Source organism: Aythya fuligula, chromosome 1 (assembly GCF_009819795.1).
Source record: "Aythya fuligula isolate bAytFul2 chromosome 1, bAytFul2.pri, whole genome shotgun sequence".
Classification (NCBI taxonomy): Eukaryota; Metazoa; Chordata; class Aves; order Anseriformes; family Anatidae; genus Aythya; species Aythya fuligula.
This window is the reverse complement of record NC_045559.1, coordinates 182337165-182364059: the sequence shown is the minus strand read 5'-3', so window position 1 is coordinate 182364059 and position 26895 is coordinate 182337165. Positions and strand designations below refer to the sequence as shown.

Genomic DNA, 26895 nt, shown 5'->3' with positions numbered 1-26895 from the left:
CTTTACTTGTCCTCATGTAATGATCCAATATTAGCTTCTGATCTTGCTCTCCTCCATCACTAGTGTAGATGCGCAGGTAGCGTTGTTTTCCCTGTATGTGCACATGCTTGCCTACTCGTTTTTTTAACCTTGTTTTCCCTCAGACCTCCTCACTAATTGTGTTATCCCTTCTGTTTTCTTCTGCTCTCTTCTCCTTTCTACTCAACAGTGTTTCCTTCCACAGAGCCCCCTCATGTTTAAAGATCAGATGCAGCAGGATGTCATAATGGTGCTGAAGTTTCCATCAAATTCCCCCGTCACACATGTGGCAGCCAACACACTGCCCCACCTGACCATTCCTGCCGTGGTGACTGTCACCTGCAGCAGGCTGTTTGCAGTCAACCGGTGGCACAACACAGTAGGTAGGTTCTCACAGGTGCCTTTCATTCAAAATGAAAGATCTTACTGCTGCAGCTTTTAATTTTGAGTGGAGGTCAGCTAGATGTGGGTTAATCTCACTCACTTGCCTGTTCACAAATACATAGAAAACTTACTGTTTATTCTGGTTTCTGTCAAATAATCAAAGTTTCTGTTTTCTCTGGTGTCATTCCTAGAAACACTCTCCCTAACAGCAGCACATCACCATGGCAGCTAATCGATTTGTGGTTACATCAGGATCAGCCTTTGATATAATGTTTTTCAGGAGAGTGGTGCTGTTCTTGACACAGTCTATATTAATATGTCCCAGGTTTCAGGAATCCATACTGGCATGCTACAGAGTGTACATCACTGTCTGTTGCTGGAAATACATTTCAGGGCTTTCCCTGGGTCACTGTTAGGTAATGTGGAACCCAAAGCAAGCCTAAGTGGTCAGACACCAAACTATTCTGAAGAGAAGTTTCTTCTTTCCCTCTCAAAAGTCTGTTCACTGGGGTTATCCCAAATTTCCTTTCCAGTCCCTCTGCTCAGCCCTCCATTTGCCCATAGGACTGTCCTGTCTCCTCATCTAGAGATGCAAGTGCTGAGGTTGTCCCAGGCATTGCTAGGGTAGGGCCATGAGCTGCTGCCTACACAGGAACGAACCAGTTTCATTTTCTAAGGTAGCTTTCTGCTCTGATGGCCCTTATGCTGCAGCACATGGATACTTTTGAATGCTTCTTACCGCCCGAGAAAAACAAGAAGCTGCCTCATATATAAGAATGTGTCTCAGGAGCTGCTTCAGGAGCTTTGTCAGGATAGAGAAAAAAAAAATCTGCCTCTCTTCCAGCACAGCAGAACCCCTGGACAGAAGTAAGTCACCATGGAGAGGAAATTGTAAGATTTATCTATTTCCAGTAGAAATAAATGATTGTGACATTATCTAGGGATATCACTGCCTTAAATGTAAGCATCTCAGTAAATAATTGAAGCCAGGTGAAATAGATCCCACTTTTTTTTTTGTACAATACTGGGCAAGGACTGGTGATATTACAAGTCATAATTAGAGGAATGAATGGGAATTCCTTTACAGGGATGCATTAGGGGAACTATCCAAGCAAGTTACTAACACTCTAAATTCTTGAGTAGTAATATAACTTTTAACATGAATTTTATTCTGACTTTTTACATATTTTTAGCATGAATATTAAAATTTTAATTAAAATAAAATGTATTCAGAATGTTTCTATTTTTTTCCAACAAAGTTTGCATGGGGGTTGAGAGAATACAACAGAAACAGAACAGAAGATATCTGATTGCCTTTCATAAATCCATGAATTTTTGATAACTCCACCAGGTGCAACTTCACGTTTTACCCATTTCTTTAAAAAAAAATAATTTAAAAAAAAAAAAAAAAAGAACAAATTTTAACATAGTTGTCCTCAACAGATCTCAAAGTCAAAACTATTTCAGAGGTACAGAAGCTGTCCACTAGCATTTTAATACTCTTTTGACTAACATTGTTTGTTTAATCCTTAATTAGTTCCCCCCTTTTTTTTCAGGGACGCTGCCAAAGTATGCTGTATGCACCATCACTAACATCTCCTCCATTTGAGGAGGCTCATTTAATGCTTTCCAATCCACTTTCTCAGACTATTGTGTGAGGGAATGCATAAATTCCTACCCATACTTTACTGTGAGGGAGTCAAGGTCACTGATACTGTAGTACTCTGACTTTCAAGAGTTTTCTTAGCAACCGTTATTTAGGGAAGTCATCTACTTTAGTAGAAGTTGTATTGGCCTTTGCAATGCATGTGACTTGGGTTTCAGTTTTTCAGATATAATTTGGAAAACATAAATCATATTGAAAAAATGCAGAATTCATGTCATGAACTAAATTTCACACTGAAAAAAATGAAAAACTCTGGTATAAATTTAAAAGAGAGGAATACTTTCTGAATATATTGTAATAAGAAGAGACAGGAAAGCAAAGTTGTTTGGAAAATCAAAATTAATTCTTATGATGTTCTTAACTTTACATCTCACTTGGCAAAATCTTTTATTTTGCAAGAGACTGTTCCAGGATAGGGTATCAGTTTTCTAGTATTACCATAATATTATTTTAATAAGTCACAACTAGCATAAAGGTTAACCTACAGAAATCTATACACAAGCCACTGTTACAGTAAGATGTATTATGTAGAGTTTTATTCTTAAGAGTTTGTATACAAACAAAGGCATTTACAGGCCCATCCCACAGTAGAATTTGATGAGTCTAAGCAAATACCAGTAAAGATCTGTTCCAGGCTGGTTAGGTTTTAAAGGAAGAGAGAAATGAGGGAAGGAGAAGAGGGAGTTCGAGAAGTGGTATTTTTCAGATCTGGCAATTTTTCCTGCCTTCTTCAGTGATCTATTGCAATAGTAGAAAATAAAAATTATTACTGAATACAGATGTTGTTGGTGGAGAGTTCCTGATGTGTAATATAACACATTTTGCAACTAGTAAAAGTTTTGCTCATGGACAGTTTTGTTCACCCAGAATCAGGAAACCATATATTTTTCAAACCTATATTAGGGTTTATCCACTTAAGTGCCCTCACACTGCAATTCTTTCTAAATGGGAATCCAGAGAGACAGCATTTCACCTCATCTTCAAACTCATCAGAGATCATTATCTTTGATCTACTGAAAGCAGTAGAGCTAGAAATATGAACTAAACAACACTACAACCAAGAACATTACAATTTCAATCATCAGTTTGTACTTGGAATATACTCTCCAGAACTCTGCATCTCTACTTATGAAGGATATTCTTGTGCAACATGGCAGTTCTTGACAAAAATATTTGACCTTTGTGACTCATACAATGGGGAAAGTCTTCAGAAGAGCCAGATCAATGCCCTCTTTTCTTGAGAGCACATAATGCTAAATATGTAGCCCTGATGCATTTATGAAAAGCTTGAGGACTGCTCAGGATAGAACTAGTAAGAATAATTACAGCAAATTGTACTGTTTACAATTTCCCAGAAAAAAAAAAAAAAAAAAAAAAAAAAAGATAAACCTATGAAAAAGTCCAAGTTTTTGTCACATAGATTTCACTATGTAAGAAACTCATAACAATTTAAACTGGCTATTTTTCTTTTCTGTGCTATTATTAGATCTTACCCAGTGTTCCAATGTAACAAAATGATCTTGGACTATTTTAAATTAGTTATTTCATGAATATTAGTGTCTGAAGAAACGACAATGAAATTAGCATCTATAAACCTAAAATTTCTATTACATCACCAAAAACAAATCCATATTTCTGTAGCATAGAGGAAGGGAACTTAAAAGATTCGTAGAACAAGAAATAGTAAGAAGCTACATATTTATTTGGACATATAATCCCACAATGCAGTTTTAAACCTAGAAAAATCATACCAAAAAAAAAAATCAGGCAACAAGATTCCTATGTGCTTTATCTTCCTTTCATGTTTAGGCCTTCGGGGAGCCCCAGGATATTCTTTGGATCAAGCCCACCATCTTCCAATTGAAATGGATCCATTGATCGGTATGTCAAGACGAAAATGTAGCAATATATTCAAAAATGGTATTTTCAAGAATTATTGATTAAGCTATATTTGTATATTATGCTTCATTTAACACAGAAGATAGGAAAATATTTATTCTTGTCAGTCTCAGAAAACTAAAAGCATTAACTATTGATGCTGAATGAATTACATGAGTGCTATTTATTATTAACATCACCAGCAATTGGTATTTATGAAACTACCAATTAAGTCAAATACATTTTCAGCCCATATTTATAATTCTGTTCTCTTATCAGGTCACATTAATAAAATAAAATATGAGGGTCTGGTGGAGTTCACAGATTGTCATTTTTTACAACAACTACATATATCAATGCAGATGTAGACTTATTTATTTCCATTCATTATTGGGATTTTTTTTTTTTTAATAGTGATTACTAAATTAATAAAGAAAAAGATCAGATTTTAAATTTTTGTATGATTGTATTTGTTAAATCTAAAAATATTTGAGGAAATTAAATACTTTTAGAAATAAGAAACAGCCAAAATTATTAGAGTGCTATTAAGAGAAATTACTGGCCTTATAACTGGCAATATTTCTCTTTAATTGCAACTGTTTGCTTTGTCTTTTTTTTTTTTTTTTTTTTTTTTTTTTAAATAGGCATATCTTTTGAGACAGAAATTGTGGATAGAGAAGGCTCTTAGAGCCAATTCTGAAGCATCAGTGAGAAAGAAAAATATATATTTAAACATCTCCAGATGAAAAGTTCCTTTTTCCACCTGTCAGTATCTGGGGTTGAAAGATTTATATACAAACAAGTAGCTCAGGAGATTTAAATTTCTCCTTCTGTATGCTTCATTTGCTCATATATAATGACAATGGTTTTCTCTTCAGATTTTCCTCTCAAAAGCTAGGGAACAACCATTGCATCTACCTGTTCTGGAAATCTGAGTAATTTGTTATCTTTCAGTGGATGGCCACAGAGGGTCTGTTAATTTACATTTGTGCTCTTGGAATGTACATAAATATGTCAGTAACTTCTATAAGCAAATTTAAAATAGCTGGGGGGGGGGGGGGGGAGGTTGGGGGTTGTCTGTTTGGCTGTTGAGTCTGTTATTTCATGCAATTGTGAGCAATTTATGTATCATAACCAAAAACCAAGGATAAAAGAAATTTCAGAGTATTATATGCATGAAGTACCATGTTCCTATGGTAGGAGAAAACATGTCTCTCAGAGTGAGTTTTATCTCAGCTAACTTCAATTAACTGAAGTTGGTTGTCAAGATTCCCCTCCATAGTTACTGTAGGAAGAGAAACTTTCCTCTGGAGTTGTCTAGTACTGGGACAGCTATTACAGCATTAAATGACTTGACATGTGAAATGCTCTCTCTCTCTACAGTGAGTATAGAAGGACTGTAGGTAATTAACTTAGATTATATACCGAAGTTTTATAAAGCTAAGATCCAGTGAGAAGGAACATACTACAGGCAGGAACTGGAAATACAGTAAAAGTGTCATGAAAAGCAAAGAGTACTTTAGCCGATTACTCCCAGTCACTCCTAACAGATCCACTTGACATACAGGGTGGTTGGATTCTGTAGGAACCATTCGTTTTCCCTTTGTCTGTGTTAATTTCCAAGTGGCATTACCTATTTTAACACTACTGTCCATGGCCTGGCTCCCTGTTTGATGAGTAGACAAGAAGACTGATAAAAACGCACATTGTATTTAAACAGCTTCATTGGCTGAATCCTTATCTTTGTCTTTGATCTGGTTAAGTGTCTGCAGATATAGGGGATGTAAGTATCACACAACACAAGCTGGGGTATTTTCTGTAGACAAGGTACCAACTGACAAGAATTGAGTCTGCTGTATTTTTTGCATTGACTTGGTAATTTAAATGGACTTTCATCACTTTCCTGTAGTTCAATTTGTTTTTGAAGGGTTCTTCATCAGAGCACTTAAAATATTGCCGCATATTATGCAGTGAATCAGGCAGTTTATAAGAAATTGTCATCACCTGTAAAATTCTTTGTCTTATTCAAAAGGAAACCAAGAATCTCACAGTAATTTTGTATTTCTGACATCCATATAGACAGCTCTAAATGTTCATATTCAAAATGCTTACTCCACAACAAATTCACAGTTCATTGAAAGTTAAATGTATTCATTTTCTCCTGTAAGTGGATGACAGGAAGGTGTTCAAATGGCTTGCTTGTAAAATGTGTTTTGCATTTCGTTACAGCCAATAACTCTGGTGTGAACAAACGGCAGATCACAGACCTGGTGGATCAGAGCATCCAGATCAATGCACATTGCTTCGTGGTCACAGCAGATAATCGCTACATTCTTATCTGTGGTTTCTGGGACAAGAGTTTTCGAGTTTATTCTACAGAAACAGGTGACCCTAAATACAACCACCTGTTTCTTCTTAGGTCACAAAGTGGAGGGTTGTCATAATACTACCATATCTAATACCTGTTCTTACTCCTCAATAAATGATGAAGGGCAGTTTGTTAATCCTTCATTATTATCTGAACATAATAGCTTTAGGATGCTATTGTTCCTTTTAAGAGAAAAGATTTAATAGGGAACAGAGAGGCATGCAGTTTTCTTAGTAGAAACTTTTCAAACCCTGGTTATATTCAAATGCACTGATTATATCAAAAGGATCAACTGAAACTTTAGTTACAATATTTGGCTGCATTGGCTTTATCTCTATTTATTTTATTCCCTAAGAAAGGAATTTGCATAGCCTTCACTGGGAGCTGATATTTTGTTTTGTTGTCTGATAGCCTAGCCTAATATTCAATATATTGCTAAAAACTGGTTTCAATATTGGAAAGAAAGAGATAATGACGGAAAAGTTCATATACTGTCTTATTGATTCATGAAGCTTACAATAATATGCTAATGCAATTGCTTAAATACTGATGGAGCAGTAACTCCACTTAATATTCAGTGACTGCAGCACTGACTTGATTTTCAGAGATAATGCTTAGATAGTGGATTGACACAGGGCACAGACCTCAAAAAGAATTGAAAAAGAGAAAAAAAAAAAGTTTTCTTGTTTTAAAAATAATTTTTTTGATTTTTTAATCTTGTTGTAACATGTAGTGAACTCTAAGAGATATGAGGCAAAAATTAAATTTGAACTGAATTTTTATTAATAAATGAGTTATGCAAAAATGCAAATGTTTAGAAAACCTGAATTTTTATCACTTTGCATTCTCACCAGGAAAATTAACTCAGATTGTGTTCGGCCACTGGGATGTCGTTACTTGCCTTGCCAGATCAGAGTCCTATATTGGTGGTGATTGCTACATCGTGTCTGGGTCTCGTGATGCTACCTTGCTGCTTTGGTACTGGAGTGGCCGACATCATATTATAGGTGACAATCCAAATAGCAGTAAGTACATCCTGCAAAAAACTCCTTCTTGAGAGCTCCTCTGCCATGCCTATTCATTTTTAGAATTCCTTCTGTTAAGTTCAAAAGATACTACCAAACAAATCAACTACTTCACTTACGGGTTGAAAATTGGAATAAGAGTGCCACATGCTAAGCAATTCATAGAGTACTAGCCAAAACAAATGTTTAAACAGTTTGTGTGTGGTGACAGATAATAATATAAGAGTAATTGTTAAATTCATAATTGCTCATCACTTATAGCATCATTTCATCATGAACTAGAACAAGATGGTTATGGCCTTTAAGTGACAGAAAGTATATCACTATATTTTGATTTTTCTTTCCCCAGAAATACTTCTTTGGCATTTTAATGCATTCCTTTTGTACTACAGCATGCTATATCAGCTGTTTGCCTTTTCAAAAAAGGAATGTCTCACATACCTTGGAATTAAATGAGTCTTTTTGAGAAAGGTATTTCTATAGTAAGCAAACCTTTGAAGAAGCAATGTGATTGAATAAAAATAGAAAAGCAATTAAATGTTGGAAAGAGTTTGCATTTCATTTTCAGGGGACTAATAGTGCTTTGCAGAATGAATGGAACACAATAATAATGATATTAAGTCATACAGGATACTTAGAGATGCATATTTAGAAGGCCACTTATAGAAGTGCACTACTAATTTACACAGAGCCTTCATCCAAGCCAGAAATGTAACCACAGTTAAAGACAAAAGCACCTGTTGTCCTGTTATGTACAACACCAAATTCATCCACAATTTTCATTTAAATCAGAGTTTCTGAATTCTAAAGATTATTTTCAGCACAATGATATTACCTCTTTGATAAGCATAGAAGAATCCATCACCATCATTTTTGATCTCTGGTTCAAGTACTGACTAGAGGCAGTTTTAGACCTGTCAGTTACAGACATCTAAGGGAAAGTATTTCTTCACCTGAATATTTCATGGAAAGTTTTTATTTATTTGTGATAAAATAATTATTTTGTTAATTTGGCGGCATCATTTTTATTTCTTATCTTTTCATTTTCTCCCATTTATCTGTAACCAGAACAAAAGAGAGACAAATAAAAGCCTTGCTTTCTCACTTGACTTTTTTTTGCTTTTATAACAGCAAGAAAATGGAGGCAAAAAATACAAAAATTTTTGTTGCCATAAAAAATTTATTTAACATATGCTCGTTCCATGGCTTATTTAGCATTTAATTCTCAGACAGAGAGAAATTCAGTCTGAAAAGGAATTTCATTTCAATGCATTCTGTTTAGCTTGATGTCATTTTGCTTATTTGAATGCCTGTGTGAATCATATCAAGTATTAGTAATTTCTGTAGTAAGAGTCAGAAGAAAAAAAAAAAAGCTTTCTCCTTTCATTGAAGAAAATATACAAGACTTCTTCGTTGCCTCCTTTTATTATGTGGGGCTGAGACAGCCTTGCCATTAGCATCTCCCTACTAGATGATACAAATCTCTCCACTTTTTTTTTTTGCATATTATTTTATTTCAGATACTTTTTTGTCATGGTGAACATACCTGAATATGAGAAGGTGGTACATTCTGGAATCTCAAGTTTAATATCTTAACGGAGTAGCTTTGGAAGTGATTTAGAGTACTTGTAATTTTATGAAAAGAAAGAATAATCAGTCAGCTGACAGAAGTTAGTGAAAACAAAGCCAATTGTATGTTTTGCTCCCTATCACTATGTCTCTATGGGTAATATACTTTTTCTGAAGAAAAGGACTTATACCCAGATTCATGGGAGCCTACGCTGCAGGTAGTCATGTCCAGGGAAATGTAATCTCACAAGCGCAGGTATCAGCACTCATGAATATTTAACAGCCAAGTTTGTTGTGATAACTTCCAAATATATCAATTAGATTACTTACTACTAGTGTTGAAAACATGTTAGACTCATGCTGAAGAATAGGGTTTTCAACACTGTTATTGCTATCTACACTCATAGGATTAAAATTAACATGGATATGTACTAGTACTGTAGTATAACCAGAACTTCATGTGTTGTAAACATTTCCTTATCAATAGACATTTTGACTTTTCATGAGCATACATTAGTAAGATCACAGTAGTGATTATATGCATGAAGGGCCTTCTGCCTTTTAAAACTTTTACAGTTGCTAAATCTTTCTGCTGAAGACTACCAAGCTCTGTTCCATACCATGAGCAGAAACGACAGCTTGTTGTATGACTGATTACCCATATAAAGCCTCATCTAGTGAAAGATATTCCTACCCATGGCAGGGGGTGAGGCCTAGATGACCTTTAAAAGTCCCTTCCAACCCAAACCATTATATGATTCTATTATATTAATTTTTAGGAGTGAAGCATTCTCAACAATCCTTTCAAAGACAGGTTCAAAGTTTTTCATAGGTCAAGCCACAGAAGTAGTTTTATAAAGAAACATTTCCTAATCTATTCTTCTTCAGTATTTACTGGTAGAAGATTAGGACTTATCTTGTAGGAAAAATGAAAGTAAGATGTTCACTGTAGGTCAAATCCAATTAGTTTACATCTTTAGGATGAATTTCCAGAAAGATGTAGATGATAATTTCAAGGGGGGGGGGAGGAGGGGGGAAGGAAGGATTAGTTTCATAAAAGCTGACATCTGGAGACACAGATAAGGTATTTTATGTCACAGACTGTAGAAGGTGGAGAATTCAAAGAAAAATGTCAGGTATAGTAATTATCTGGGTTAGGTGCTTGACTCTATAATGATCTTTTAAGCTGAAAGACAGTTAATTATCGATTTCAGCTCCAATGCATCCAATTACTAAAAGGAACTTTAGTTGTTTCAGAAAATGTTGGGGGATTGATGGGGGAGAAGCAATCCCCCAGTCCTAAGTGGTTTATATAGTTTAACATTCGTATGGAAAATATATGTACTAGTTCAGTAGAAAACATAGCTATCACAATCATTTATTGTGGAACACCCTGGGGCAAAAAATAGTCAGAATAAACTCCTTGACAATTCTGCTAAAATTCCATACTCCATAATCCATGAGTTTGATTCATTCTGTACTAAACAACACATATGTCAAGAACCCAACCTGCTGGACTCACATAGAGCTCTCTGGGGAACAACCTGTGCTGGCTTGTGTTCAGAGGGTGACCCAAGCTGTGCCTGTGGGGAATACAGAACCAGCTATGATTTAAAGAGGAGAATAGAGAAAAACTATTGTTTGGATGAGACCCTTGCAAGTGGCTGCTCCAGCTCAGTTGTTGGAAACTTGCCTATGAGAGCATGGTGGGCTTCCTTATAATTTTAATAGATTTTTCTTTTTCTAATCAATGCTTTTATTAAGTTATCACTTTTATTCTCCTACACTATATATCAGAAAGGAGTTTCTGGTTCAGTTTACACTTGTCACACTTATTTTACAGACTGTGAGAAGGGTGAAATTTTGGCAGATTTTAAATACAATGTTTTCCATGAATTAGCTTTCAAAAATAGTCTGCATAATAACCTTATGGTTAGAATGTTTGTCCAGGAAGTGAGAGACTAAGTTCTTAGCCTCCAGAGACTGGGGGAATTCAAACCACATTCCCATATTCACAAACATATGCTGACTATCAGGCTATAAATTAATGTGGGAGGGGGCCCCAGTGAACCTTCAGCTTTGATATAAAGCAAATTTTTTTAATCTACTTATGTTTATGGATGTTCTATGACATAAAATTTGGATGAAAATATAGATAAATCAAGAAATCATGAACCAAAACTGCATACCTTCAATAACTGTGTAGGGTGAATCTTCCTTGTTGTCCTTTCTCTGGTCCAACCAAAATTGGCTTCATGGCTATATAATAGCTAAGCACCAATAGCAGTGATAGAAAATGTCATTTTCTATCATAGACTAGAGGCTGGTGCCTGGAGATGCTCCCAGAAAGATGTGGCATGAATTCCCTTAGAATGAGGGGGAGCTGAATGCAGTTTTTTATGTTTTTACATATGTTTAAGCCTCCTCTTACTTCTTCAGTGTTGCTTAGGTAAGTACCACCACCAGGACAAACACTGAATTGAATGAAGCTTAGTCATCCTGCCAGGGTCAGATAACAACTCTCTAAGCCAAAACTGGCCATCTGAAATAGGTAATCTGAATCTGCACCTTATTAAGTTGTTGATAATATACATCTGCTGCAGTTGAGAGAAGAGTGAAAGGAATCTGCTTTCTCTTAGGAAGACACGGCACATACAAAGGACATCGTTTACTTATTTTAATTCTTTTAAGTGATCTGGCAAATGTAAATCTTTGCAGTTCTAAGAGATTGAATAGAAAAATTATTGGTATGTAGTTTGATGATTTGTGTTTTGATTTTTTTTTTCTCTTGTGATATGTTGGGATTTGTTTTCGCTGAATGCTAATTTGTATACAAATTTCTTCTCACATAGCGACTGTATTAGTCATCATAAAAAGGAGCAAAGAGAATACATGATATGCCCTGGAGTTCAACATGTATCGTTATAGTTGTTTTATTTTTATACTTTATGATTGCTTTATTGAATGTCTCTTTGAAACAAGTGACATTAAAAATGAGAATTATCTCAGAGTCTTTGAACAGATACCAAAGTAGATGACAGAATTGCAGAAAAGTGAGGGACAGATGCTTTCATCTGAAACAGACACAAATTCAGAAACTAATTTGGAAGTGATAAAAATTAATTTGCACACTTTAATTGGAATCAGACTTCTGCATGAAAGAAAAGAAGGAGGGTAGGCAGCTTGTGCTAAAAGTTGATTGAATTTTTTGTCAGGTAAGTATGTTGGACTTGGCCGCTTATCCTCTTGAGCCTCTCTGTGCAATATATTACATTCACCCTCTGACTGGTGTTCTTTAAAAGGATCAATGCTATTCCTGTTGTGTCCCTAGAGCCTGAAATTTTATTGATCTTGGGACTTGACATTTCTCATTACCTATTGTAGCTTCTAAGAGGATGGTCGCAAGAGGTGTGACAGTTAACCCTCCTTTTTCTATCTGGAGCTGTGCTAACCATAGTAAAATACTCTCAACCCAAAGCTTGGTTTGCACAGAATTATAACATAGTCCTCAGAGGTGATAGCTATCCATCCTCTCCCAGGAAATGTATTTGTGTATATCTGCAAGGGAGGGTAAGCGTTCCAATTAAGGATCTTTGTCAAGTTAGCTTGCGTGGTTTGTTTTTGTTTTTGTTTTTTTAATCTATCACAAAGAATACTGTTTTTTTTCATTTTAGACATAATACAGTTATAACAATTTAAAATTGTGGATGCTGAAGATTTTGTGATCTTGTATCTTGAAAGAGTATTTATTTCAAACTCTGAATATTCAATGTATTATTTTATATCCCTCCACATATATACCCTGTAGCATCGACTAGTTTAACCTTGACAGGGCAGCAGTTTAAAAATAGCCATCAATAGGCATCAATAGCCATTGGTCTTTTGTACCAAGTGGGCTGGATAGCTGTCTAAAGGTCCTGCTCAAGCATATTAGCACACATACAATCTGCTTTACGTGTTTAAAGAGTTATTACAACGCTTGTCTGTGCAATTTACGTGTGAATTTTAAAAATACAGTATCTTGGCACGATTTTGCCAGAGTAGAAGCTCTTTGAAAAGTAGTGCATAATTTTTACTGGCACTGTCTCTACTCTGCTAGCCAAAGACATCTCTCCTAAGACTGCTACGCAAAGGCAAATAAGCCAATAATACATCTGAAGTAATGCAGTTATAGTTAGCATTTTATCAACAGGTGTCTGTGCCCATGTTTTGCTACATACCCCATGGGAGCAGTATAGCACAGGGCAGATCAGTGACTTGCCAAAAATCTTGAACCAATTTAGTGGAAGAAATTGGGAACTTGCAAAACCTTACTCTTCTCTCATCCACTGTACCACTCCCCATTTGGGGTCAGGATAGCTGCAAGATACCTAAAAGTCCACTCACCTTGGTCAATTGTTTGTAAATATATAAAATGCTACTGACATTCCTCAGCAAATAAACCAACGCTGCCGGAGGTAAGAATATTTTGAATATATGAATATTTTTCTCTCAGCAAACTTTCTTTAAAAACATCACTCCCTTGCATTGTGGACATTTTTGTTGACTATTTCCTATTTTGAAGTCTTATTTATTGGATGTAGCTTTCTTTTCACCAAATCCCGTGCCTGTTTTTTATGACAGTAAAAATTCAAGTACTAGATTATTACACACTTCCATGAAAGTCATAGTATTTTCTAAGATTGTGTTTTCTGAAGAGTATACCCTCCTTGTATCATAAGGATTTTATTTTCAGCAAATAATTCAGTTATAACCTTGTACTTTCTTCCATGAAATCAGAGATCAAATGGAAGCTGGAATTTACGTTGTGGTCTCATATTTCTTTAAGTAGAAGCCGCTCTTATGTGTTCCCATTGCAAACAGTACATAATTCCTGGAAATGTATAATATGATAAAAAAATGATGACACTGTCCATTGCTTTTCCTTTTCCCTTTTCCCTTTTCCCTTTTCCCTTTTCCTTTCCTTACCTCGTGAAAGGGCTGTTACATTGTAATACTTTACAATGGTATTAAACATGTTTTTCAGAGAGAAGGAAAGACTTAGAAGTATTTTATTTTGGACTTTGTAGAAGAATTTTCTTGTTTAGAAATACATCACAGATATGTTTTTTCCTTCTGCCATCTAGTAATTTGGTTCAGAGCTGCTCCTTTGGGGAAATTACAGGGGATTTACAGTGATGGTATTTCAGTTCATAGGTAGGATGTTTTCACCTGCAGTTCCCTCAGACCTACATCCTCTGACCTCTGGCTGCATCTATCAGATATGATGTGACAGTGACAGAATATTTTGCTAGATTTTGAATGATTCCTGGAGTTCACATCTTCTGTCCTTAGCAATAAAATGCAATGTGATTGAGGTTCTATCCCCCACACCACAGCTTTTCCTACAGAAAGCATCACTGAATATCTTTTTCTTTGAGTTCTAAAGGAAAAAATCCTATTTTCAATTAGTGTCTGACTATTAAAAAATAATGATTTTACGCTATTATTAATTTGTACTTACTGAAAACAACAACTTTAGATAAGGGCAGTTTTTTCTTGTAAGTATTTCTGTTTGTAAGGTAAAATGTCTATTAACATGCCAATTTTTCAGATTCTGCCATTCTACAGTTCCATGATTTTATAGTATTTTCTGAGGAAAGGGTGAGGAAAATGTTCCTCTGAAAGTAGTATTTCCTTTTCTGCTTAAAAGTCTCTAACAATCAACTAATTTCATTCACTCTTACTGGCAGACCGATGCGTGCATTTCTGTAATCAGAAATAAGGCCAAGGAAAACTTGAGCATAATTCCTTTTGCTTTCCTGGAAGACATACAGAAGAAAAAAGAAGAGAATGGGAAAATTCTAAAGATAGCTTTAGACATATATATGTGTGTGTGTGTGTGTATGTGTGCATATGTATGTGTATATGTATACATGAATATATATATATATACACTTTTCTATTAGGCCATTGGAGAAAAGAATACCTTAGAAGGAGACAGAGGATTCTGAATAGCAGCACTGATTCAGAAATTGTAGGAATCTAAGCCTCAAAATATAGCTATCTTTGATCATATATACCTAATGTCTTTCTCTGTTTCTTCCAAAATCCATCCTTCAATACCAGTAAAGTTTTGATCAATTTACATCTTCAATTTCCAGATCAGAAAGATTTTTTTCTTTTGAGGTAAATTGAAGATTGAGAAACTAGGATTTACCAAGGTACCTATTTTCATTAGAGATAGGAAAATTGTTGATGTGTCTGTACAAAGCAATGATAAGACCAAGTAGATTGACCTATCCTGTATTATTGGATACAAAAATGAAGTCTGTAAATCTATGTTTGGTAGTTCTCAATTGCTTCAGAAAGCGATTGTAAAACACATAGGACTATTAACTCAAATTTTGATAACAGAAGTGTTTAGTGTTGACTATTTCTTAGTCAAGAAATACTGTAGATTCATTGTAAAATTTCAAGAACTATTATATACAATTCTGGCTACCCACATGTTAAGAAAAAACTCAGAGTGCTACAGGAGCATAAGTGGGTAACTGCAAAGACTAAAAAGAAACAAGCCTGTCACTTCAAAGAAGTTTATAAGAGTTTGTTTTTTTTTTTAATAAAGTCAAAAGGAAGGGCTAGGAGGGCTGGTTTCTTCTATAAGAATGAGTGGAGAAAACATAAGCGAGAGGGAAGACCTGAAGCTAAAGGACAGTGCTGACATAAGAACAAAGAGATATAAGGTATGCAAGAATAGATTCACACTGACAATCGGAATATTTCTGTCCTTCACAGTAGGAAAGTTCTGGAATATCCTTCCAAGTCACATAGCCAGCTAGCTGTTTCATTAATTTATTAACAGGTTTATATAGTGTGAGTATCTGCAATAAAAAAGACTAAATTCTTTGACCCACAAAATTCTACTCAAGACCCATTCCTAAAGTATATCTTTCAGAAACCCTTGCACTATCGTTTAGATACTCCAGTAGCTCCCTTGTTAATTTGTTTTAGTGTTTAACTGTTTTTGCAGGTAGGAAACTGCATTTTATAGCAGGGTTGAAATATGTGCAGCCATTCACCCACTGGACCCTGTTGTGCTATTAACTGTAAGATAAATTTCTGAGCTATTGGACATCTTTTACGCCTTTAACTCCCTGGCTATAGCAGCCAAGTCACTGCTCTGCTGCCTGTGCAGTGAAGAGAGAAAACACTTTAAACTCTGTGCAACCTCCTATCCTACTCTCTATATCAGTTGTGTGACCTTTATTGGAGCTCATTTCTGAAAATGTGGGTACAATTTTCTTTCCAGTCTAAAGTAGTAAGATAATTCCTGATTCATATTAGCTATTTTAGGGCATTGCATTGAAAGCTAATGTTGAGGCAGTTCTGCGTTCTGACTTCATAAATCCGTCTCTGTCTCAGTGCTTTCCAAACCAAAATAATGTCTCGAGTGAGCAGAGCTTGTGTTTGTCAGCAGTGGCAACCTTCCACCTAACTGCATTCAAAATAAATAAAATAATTAAAATGCATTTGGCCATGTTATTATTTAACAAGACAATGCAGAGAATGCTATAATAATAGCTTTCTCTTTTCATTATGCAGTTGCCCATGAATCTTTGTATCAGCTGTATTATGTCTTACCAGAAAAGATTTTATATTATTCTGTGGATAAAGTTACGGCCTAGTATTTGGCCAAGAATTAATTCCTGCTCCCCAGGGCAATACCTCAATATCCAGTATCCTAATACCTAGCTCCTAGTGGGTACCCTCTTATGGACAAAAAATACTCAGATCTGTCAGTGAACTCACTGCTGTAACATCCCTGCTGTCATCAGGCAGTTCCATATAAAACAAGTTTAAATCAAAATCTTGTACTACTAAGTCAAATGTCTTAGGAAAAAAATGCATGGAAGCCATTCTAAAATAGCCGTCTTTATCAACTATACCTGTCGTCCTGTCCAAAGCAGATAAGAAGCTTGCTTGACAAGACTCCCATTGCAGTACAGCATGGAGACTGGCATTAATGAGATTTTGGTGTTCAATTCTTTGTTGACTAAACTCTAGACTATTATTATTATTATTATTATTATTATTATTATTATTATTATTATTATTATTTGGAGGGTTAATGTTATGGTAATTCATCTGTAGTTTCTCAGATCATTTCTGAACTATACTGGCAGAGTGCCAGTCTTTTGGTATTTTCCAATTTTCTGTATTTCCTGTGTACAAAGAAAATATAACCATATGAAATCTCTGTTGTCTAGCAGGTCACAAATTTTCTGTTGCTACATAGCTTTTCTTTGCCTGGCAAAGTGATATCAAATACTGAGGACTTCCTTACTGCATACAGGAGTTTCACTGTTAAGATGTCAGCATCTTAACAGTGAAAAAACAAGCAAACAGAAATGCTCCATAAATGGCTACCTGTTAGCCACAACAAAATATTTTTTTCTCCTGTATATATAAAATAAATGTTTTGAGAATAGTCTACTCTACTCTTTAGTAAAATTAAATTTGATAAAAATGGCATACACACCTACAGTGATATGTATGAAATGATGTATATCTATAACCATCTTTAATTATATTTTTTTATCTATAATCATTCAATGTGATTCTGAATCAATAATGTCTATGCAACAGCTGTATCTTTCTAGTACAGTGCTGCTCCTCCTCTCTTCTCCCCTACAGCTTCATGAAAGAAATTACAAACATTAACATAAGAAAATCCTCAACTTATCCTACTCTTTAGGTTCCTAGAAGAAGGCTACAGACATATATGTTCAATATCAGATATTTACATTACAGATGTGTTTAACACCACCACTGGTTGTTTTCCTTATGTGAAATTTAAATTTTCAATATTTTTAGATCATAAAACAGCCATGTATTTTTATCACTCATGTATTGCAAACATCATGGAGTCCATCATTTCTAAACAAAGGAGTTTGCTTTATGTTAGTGTATAACTTAATGGATTGAGAAGCTGCATATGTGAAACTTTACAATGTCTGAAAGTATTTTGTTCAAAAACCTAGGTATGAGATATTTAAACAGACTGTACTTTCCTTTGATGCTTACTGATTTAATGCAAATCAGAGCACAGTTCTCAGTTCTTTTGTTGTCCAAAAAAAAAAAAAAAAAAAAAAAAAGTCTGGTATTTGTTTCCTTTTTATTTTATTTTATTTTTTTTAACAGGTGATTATCCAGCTCCTCGGGCTGTTCTGACTGGTCATGATCATGAAGTTGTCTGTGTGTCAGTCTGTGCGGAGCTGGGACTTGTCATCAGTGGTGCTAAAGGTCAGAAATACTTTTATGATTTAAGACATAATATTTTTAGAGCCTTTCTTAATGGTACTTTTTGGTCTTCCTTCAAGCAAGATATACTTTAATTTTCCGAAGTCTCTTCTACCAAGATGTTCTGTAATTCTGGGGGAATCTGCAGCTGCTTCTTCTGAGCATTATTACTATCTATCTGGACTTCAAATGCTTAGACACAAATTAAGTTGATTGCTCTTTCCAAGCACCACTACTACTATCCACAGATTTGGAAGAATTATATAATAATTGGTAACTAACTATCTTATTTTGAAGAAAATTCGTGATAGAGACCTGGATTTAGGGTAGGGCCACCTCCAAATTCTCCAACCTGATCTTTAATTAAAAGGCAGTTTGTGTGACTGACTTGAGTCTCCTTGGCAAGGGAAGCAGAGACGATTTCCTTGTTTTGGAATCCATAGACCAGCATTTCACACAGCATATTTTTTTAGTGGATAGGTTTCCAAATAATCAGGAGTTTACAGGTTTGTTATTACACTACATCCATTAAAATTTTTGAGCCATCTGTTCACATGCTGCTCGTTATTTATTTATAGAATCCAGAGTATCCAATAGTTACTAATATAAATTTTCAAATTACCTTTACAAACCTGCAGCAGTCTTCTCTAGAACTCTGATCATCCATGTAAATAAAGCACTCACATAAATGAGTGTTTTCTTAATCTTTCCTTATTCTATTTCTCACTTGTTCTGCCCAACTTCTTCTTTTCCCTTTAATTCCACATTCACTTTTCTTCCCCCACTTCTCTTTCTCATTTAGGTTATTTTCTTAATTTGGCAAACTTCATGTCTTTTGCTGTTATTCTTTCTTCTTTGGCTCCCTCTTCTCTAGCGTATAGTTCTTACTGTCCTTTGAGCTGTTATCTCTTCTCCTTTCTTATTTCCCCTTTTTTTTTTTTTAACACTAACCTTACCATTCCTTAAAGTTGTCTTCCTTGTATCTCCTCCTACTTCATTTCCACTCCACTCCTATATCCTTATCCAGCCATTTGCTTTCTCATTTGACAGTGATATCTATTTTATATTTTATTTATAGAATCATAGAATCATAGAAAAATTTAGGTTGGAAGGACCTTAAAGATCATCTAGTTCCCTGTCATGGGCAGGGACATGTCCCACCAGACCAGCTTGCCTAAAGCCCCATCCAGCCTGGCCTTGAACACCTCCAGGGATTGGGCATCCACAGCTTCTGTGGGTAACCTGTTCCAGGGCCTCACCACCCTCTTTTTTAAAAATTTCTTCCTAATGTCTAATCCAAACCTACACTCTTTTATTTTAAAGCTACTCCCACTTGTTCTATCACTACTCCCCCTGACAAAGAGTTCCTCACCAGCTTTCCTGTAGGCCTTCCTTAGGTACTGGAAGGCTGCTCTAAGGTCTCCCCGGTGCTTTCTCTTCTCCAGGCTGAACAACCCCAATTCTCTCAGACTCTCTTCATAGGAGAGAAGCTCCATAAATCCCTTTGAATGTCCTTGCATTCCTTTTTAGAAAGGTTGCTGCTTCTGAGAGTAAGAAGGACATGATATTTGTCCTGCCCCCTTTTGCTCACAGCTAAGCTCCTAGGTTATCATCTTTTATACTGACTCAGAACTCCCCTTTTATTTTCAAAGCTGAGTATAAAACTTTTAGTAAAGATATTTTTAACAGGAAATGCAAATGGGTCATTAACTTTGATAATGACTTACTACATAGCAGTGGTAGGCGAAGTCAGGACACATAAATAAAATGCATGGTGAATATGAACTGAGTTTCATTTTGCAGCACTGCTATTTCTTTATCTTCTTAGGCAGCCTTATATGATTTTACTGCCAAAGTACCCTTTTCAACTATCTTGTAAATTTCCTCTTATCAAAATAGCTGGATGTGTACTCAGTTATCTTCTGCTTCATTAAGTAACATATTTTAAAGGTAAAGGCTGCAAGGGGACCAAAGATTTTTATGTCAAATCCATAATGTATTTGTAATGGATCCAAGGAGATGGAGACCTACCCTGTCAGATCCTGTCCCCTGAGTTACTCTTCTCATGTCCCTCCTTTACAAACTCTATCCCATATACATAAAATCCTTTACATATATATAAAAAAGCCTATACATATACATAAAGCCTTTTTTCCCTCCCTGTTGCACCTCCATCACACCTACAGCTCTCCAGACAACCTGCACTGAGGTAGGGAGACCACACAAATGGAACTTCTCTCAGAAAATCCTGTGACTCAGGTCAAAGTTTGCATGTTCTTACCCAATAAAAAGAGTGGTCGCTCAATAGATTCCGTCTTTATCCCAGAATCCTAAATCTGAAGATGCCTTTTAGTGCCTTTTAGTGCCTATGACCAATCAGCTGAGCCAAGGTAGTGGCAGCTTTGTCAGTGCACTTAAACATGAAGTTATTACTTTTTTATTTTTGAAACTCTAACATGGTAATTATTTTAAAAGTAGAGGCATCACTGGCATTTCAGTATTTTCAATGCTATGATAAAATAAATCAATTCCATTGCATTTTTATCCTGAAAACCCAGTCAGACTTGGAGTCTCTCTAAATAAAGCTTGTTGAAAATACAAATAAGAATGTGCACTGGAGAGCTCATAGACAAGTTCACTGATGCTGTGATTTGTTCTACCTGGCCAAACCCAGCTGCAGTGTGATCTTCAGAGAAGTTACAATGGCTTAACATGAGGTGGTTGAGTCTGCCAGTATGAATTTATTTTCAGGGTCAGAAACCAATTGTACAAGGAAGAGATCATTATGCTGTCCAGGAGTATCTTGTGATTCGTAAAAGAAAATATTTAGTATTTACCATGACTTATTACATTTACCACAGAACAGACTATTTTTCTCAGTAGGATTACAGATCTCATTTTCAAAACAACATTCCCATAGATCTTGAAATGGAGATATCATAGTGTTGCATCTTAAAACATATCTCATAGATCTCATAGCTGTGTTTTTCCTTCATCAGTAATAATAATAGTAATAATAATCAGACATTAAAATCTCATATTAAAATCTCTCTGGAGTAAATGCAGTTATAGCATGGTCTTACAGTCCCAATATCATAGTTACTCTGTTGGCTGTCAGATGACACTCATTGTTAAAGCAATTCAGGACTGAAATCTATGCATGTAATACATTCACTGGGGGAGAGGACCTATAGGAACTGCCATTGACTATAGGAGAAATTTGCAGTGATATGATTACATGCCCTCTGGGAGTTGCTCCTAGTCACTGATAGGGCCCCATCTGTTTAATGTGAATGGGCAGGCTAAGGAGAGTTCATGTTCTTGGAGGAAAACACTAAGAGCAAGGCCTCTGAATGCTTGGAAAAAGGAAAATATATTTTAGAGGTAGATCAATGATAACTACTACCAGTTTAAGGAAATAATGAACACTATTAGGCATTTTTTATCTATTTTTTCATCCGCTAGCTCTTGCATTGTCTTTTCTGTTGTCTATTTTAAATTATTTAGGCTAGAATTGCATCTTCTCATATCTATGCAGGACTAATATAAATGTGTATTATGTGTTGCCTCTGTGCACAGAGTATGTAGTTTGTATAAACAGCAAAAGCATGATATATTATGTTTTCATATGCAGAAGGTCCTTGTCTGGTACACACAATTACTGGAGATTTGCTGAGAGCCCTGGAAGGAACAGAAAACTGCTTGTATCCTCGCTTAATTTCAGTATCCAGTGAAGGTCACTGCATCATCTACTATGAACGAGGACGGTTCAGCAATTTCAGCATTAATGGCAAACTCTTAGCTCAGATGGAGATCAATGATTCAACCAGGGTAAATCTAAATGCAAACAAGTATTTGTTGTGCCTTGCCTTTATTTATTAAAACAAATTGAATTTATCTGCAGTGTATTTTAAAGGAAATCATACATGTTAAGTTGCCACCTCCTAGTTAAGTTATATTCAAACACAAATCCTCTCATCTCCATCTCCAAATGCAAAATTGCACTTGAGCTTTTTCAGATAAATAAGAACAAATTGTTTATGGTCCCACACAATACATGGAACTTTTGTTTGAAATCAAATTTCAGTGGGAAATATACCTTTAAAACAAAATACTCTGGAATTAGTCCATTCTTCATTTATTAGCCAAGACAGGAATTCATGCCTTCAGGGCTCTGCTCTGTCAAGAGCACTTGAAGCAGCATTAGGAATGCAGATTGCTGCTGTGCTTTAGGTGTTAGTGATGGCACTGAGTTTTGTAGGACAGAGAAATGTTATGTCCTCAATTTAAGTCTTGGTGTATACACTCGAAGAGTTTTGTGGTTATATATCATATTTAAAACCACATAGTTTTTTATTTAAAATTTAGTGATCCAAAACTTGTAGGTTTATTGCTTTTATTTGAGAGAAAGAAGAGTGGAAGTCTTTCTCTTCAACTTTAAAGTGAACAGAGGACAAAAAATTCCCATAAGTTGATAATATATTAATGGCATTGATCGTTTTCCATAAAAGCTGACTGCATACATGGGTTTTGTCTTATTCTTCTGAAGGCCATTCTCCTGAGCAGTGATGGGCAGAACCTGGTGACAGGAGGAGACAATGGTGTGGTAGAAGTATGGCAGGCCTGTGACTTCAAGCAGCTCTATATCTACCCTGGCTGTGATGCTGGTATAAGAGCGATGGATCTGTCTCATGATCAGAGGTGAGTTTGTCATTAATATTTGTATGTAAATAGCAAAAAAGAACCACTACCTAGGTCATGATCTGGTTGATTTGTTTTAATCAGCATGATGTCTGATCCTTGAGTCTCACAATGCAGGTGCTTAACTTTAAGGTGAGGTCTTATATCACTAAAGTTAGTAAGCCAGAGAATCAGCTACCAAAAGTACTAGTAAAATTACATTAACTTAAGAGCATGCAAGCAGCCAGACTGCATCAGACTGCAGTAGTACCTATTAATAAATACTTTTTTTTTTTTTTTTAAAAAAAAAAAAAGATACAAAATTTATGTCTTACTTCTGATTTTCAGCAATGAAATTTTCAGCTTGAGAGTCTCTTGGGGTTTGTACCTAAACTATAACGTGCAGTATTATCAGTGGATCTATCCACCAGAATGGGTACAGTCCTTTCCTTTTGACTTTCTCTGAGCAATGGAGATGCAGGGTACAGACCTAGATATGTACAGTGATTGCTGTGGCACTAGAATGCACAGTGTAAATGTAAATATATGTGACCCCAACACTTGGACTACTATTGTAATGTGATTATTATATAAACCTATATGTTGCATTTATGCAGGACTATGAGTGCATTCACTGTTTACATCAAGCATGAGTCTTGTATTTCTTATTAATATACAAAATGCTGCAAAGAACTCACGGGATGTTAGAAAAATCTTACAACATTCGCTAAAGTTTTTTCTTACACTTTTCGGCATTCCTATCTGTGTATCCATTTTTTAAAGCAATAAAAGCACCTATAAATTAAATATGCACCTAATTTATTCATATCTGAGTAAATAATGAGAAAAAATATTTTTGTCTCAAACAGTTTAATCAAAACTAAATTACTGGAAAAGGCCTATTTGCTTCTGGAGCTTTGCCAGTTTATGCAGTATTTGCCAGTTTTCATACAGTACTGTGCTGTGTTCTAAGATATTTATTTACACTGTGAAAATTTTCTGGTAGCCCATTTTCTCTATCCCTGATTGTAATATTAGGTTGGGAAGCCCCAGCTGTGTGAAGTGCCTTAAGTACCTGCTTAGCTTTGGTCGCTTAATTAAGCAGAGAATGGATTTTGTATGGTGTGATAGAAGTGGAGATAGATATCTAATCCAATTTTAGAATTCAGCTACCAGAATTGGAGTGTTGATGATAACTGGAAAATCACCTCAACCATTGCCACCAGAACATAAATATAGGGGTAAATTTCCATATGAAGCTTTTTAGGAGTACCAGGGTGTGATCAGCTTACAGAAAGCAATGATAATAAGCTCCCATAATAACCAGAGGAGATTTACTCACTACAGACTGTGAAGTCAAAAGGACAACTTAGTACACCTTAGTACATGCTCAGTGACCTGTGGAGAGTAGGTCTCAGGCTATTTTGAGGGTATTGATTAGGGCCCTAATTCGGTAGCCTCCCCATAGCCACTTAGTACTTTCTGTTTGAGATACTTCGGAGGTCTGAGGTACACATAAGGGGTGGCATATATGACCTAGTGAAGACCAACCCACACCCTTCCAAGGGAGGCAGCTAGAGACAATGCAAGACAAAGAACATATCAAATGGTCCTGTACTTTTATCTCTGCAAAAGTGAATGGAAGGAGCTGTGTTCATTATGGTTGACCATAATGAGAATACGGGAATTGGTTTCATATATAGGTATTTAAATTTAGTGTCTCTATGGCAAACTGAGCACACCCATGAGTTTAACTTTCATACAGTATTGCAAAAGAGACTTGTTCTTGTCGCTTTTTTACTGTTTATGCAAGCCATGATTAGGTAAAAGAGGATTAACACAAAAATCTTTCCTATCTTTTTCAGAACTCTGATTACTGGCATGGCTTCTGGCAGCATTGTAGCTTTTAATATAGATTTTAACCGGTGGCATTATGAACATCAGAACAGATACTGAAGCAGAATGAAGAACTGAAAGCCCAGGTAAAGCTGAGAGCACAAGTGCTGCAATGAAAGGTGTAGTCTCTGGTGGAAAACCACGTCTGCATTGACCTCCGTTGTACATTCCATTACACCCAGCAATAGCTGTACATTGTAGTCAGCAACCATTTTACTTTGTGTGTTTTTTCACAACTGAACACCAGCTGCTGAAAAGCAAGCTTGTATCATGTAAATTATATGAATTAGGAGATGTTTTGGTAATTATTTCATATATCTTTGTTTATTGAGAAAAGGTAGTAGGATGCGCCACAAGAGACTTTTGCAAATTCTGAGGAACCTTGTGTCCAGTTGTTTCAATGTTTAGGCTATGAACCTAACATGCATCCCATTTCCAGCCTCTTTTCAAGCTGAGATTAAAAAAAAAAAAAAATACGTTTGATACTTTGTACATCAGATGCACATCTTAACTTTAAAGGGATACTTTTGTAAAAGTAAAACCTTGTATAAAGAACAAAACTGTTTCTTAATTTTATTGTGGAGTTACAACTTGCATGTACTTTAAACCTGATGTCTTGAAGGAACAGGTGCATTCACACAAATCAAACTGGAAATCTGCCTAAGGGTACAGCTTGTGTTAAAGGGTTGAATTTGGGTGCAAACAGTAATTTTGACATTTTCACCAACACATGTTTTTCACTTTTTGAATCTAACTTTACCCCTTTTAAGTGGAGTTCTGCTCATAAAGCATTTGGATAAAAAGCCATCATTTGCCATATTTATACTTTATACAATAGAAATTAAATTCCTCCCTTTAAAATTCAAAGACTAGATAGAAAGGGAGCAAAGAGTGTAAGTTCAGTTTAATGCTTTGTAATGCTTAATTATTCCCAATACAGACAAAGTGCTATACTTCTGGATTATTAGCATTTGGCATACAAACCATTGGGCCAGAGAGCCTCGAATAATTTTTTTCCCTTATTTTTCCTCTGAGCAGCTTGGTTTATTCAACAGCCTTAGCTTCATTGTGGAGGTGACTGAAGTTATTCTTTTGGGTTCTTCTGAAAATCTCACCTGAAGCCACTCAGACTAAGGCACTTCATGTTTTACAATACTGTAATGATAATTATCGGAATAATTTTCTGCACATTGTACTGATCAAATTACACACCCAGGGGTATATACACTTTAATTCATGTTTCTTCTTTGTATATTTGGTGACTGTATTGTCATAGATGTACATATTGTGTCGGTAGGGCTATGAGGCATGTAACAGGAATGTAATTTTCTCAGAATTTACACTCATTTGCAGTCATTTATTTAAAAAGATAATGGATTCTTTGTATTGGCACTTTGCACCAGAAACATATCATTATTTATTGATGTGATTACTTATTTGTTCTCCACCTTGTATTAGTAAGTTTAGCACTGAATTTCCCTCTTCATTGTTGTTTGTATTTATAAGATTCGGAAATCATGGGGATCAGTGTAATGATTAAGTTATTCATCACCAGTCTGTAAGCAATATCTTGAGTTCGTAGCTTAGAATTGGGAGACTATTGAACATCTGGAAGACAAGTTCATTTCATCTTGAGATCATGGTGAAATATTTTGGATATATAAATTCCTTAAGCTATTGTAACCATGTTTTATTGCAAAGATGTAAAATATGCCAGATGTGTGTGAGTTGGAAATCAAAAAGAAAAATAAAATATGCAAAGAATTCAGTGACAGTTTTTCATTTCAATGAATTTTTCATCAAATAGTTCACATTATCATTAGGAGCAAGCAATTATTTTAAGAAATCCTCTCTTACAGACAATGTATATGCCAAAAATTATGTATGCTGGGTGGTTGTATTTCCTGGGGTGTCAAGAAATAAAAGAGAGGTTACAGAGTGTGTTTTGCAACTCATTTGATTGCCAGTACATGAAGAGAAACTACTGAAGATACTTTGATCAGCAGAAGAATCCTTGTGAACAGGCAACAAACTTTTATAATACACCTCACAGAAAGCAAAAATCTGTTGATAGCCATTTTGGGTATCTCTCAATATCTGATAAGACAGAACTAATTTCTTCTTGTTTT

The 26895-nt window shown here is 35.5% G+C and overlaps 1 protein-coding gene across 2 annotated transcripts in view; it reads left to right on the top strand.

The window, feature by feature from the left end:
- Nucleotides 1-26677, top strand: part of NBEA (neurobeachin) — a 514417-nt gene extending 487740 nt beyond the window's left edge. For both annotated transcript variants that reach the window (XM_032190243.1, XM_032190252.1), the window contains exons 51-58: nucleotides 209-401; nucleotides 3878-3949; nucleotides 6176-6331; nucleotides 7169-7339; nucleotides 18092-18193; nucleotides 21825-22021; nucleotides 22740-22891; nucleotides 24736-26677. In XM_032190243.1, coding sequence (XP_032046134.1) covers nucleotides 209-401; nucleotides 3878-3949; nucleotides 6176-6331; nucleotides 7169-7339; nucleotides 18092-18193; nucleotides 21825-22021; nucleotides 22740-22891; nucleotides 24736-24826 — 1134 coding nt within the window. In that variant the 3' untranslated portion in view covers nucleotides 24827-26677. The remainder of the gene's footprint in view (nucleotides 1-208; nucleotides 402-3877; nucleotides 3950-6175; nucleotides 6332-7168; nucleotides 7340-18091; nucleotides 18194-21824; nucleotides 22022-22739; nucleotides 22892-24735) is intronic.
- Nucleotides 26678-26895: the final 218 nt, after the last annotated feature.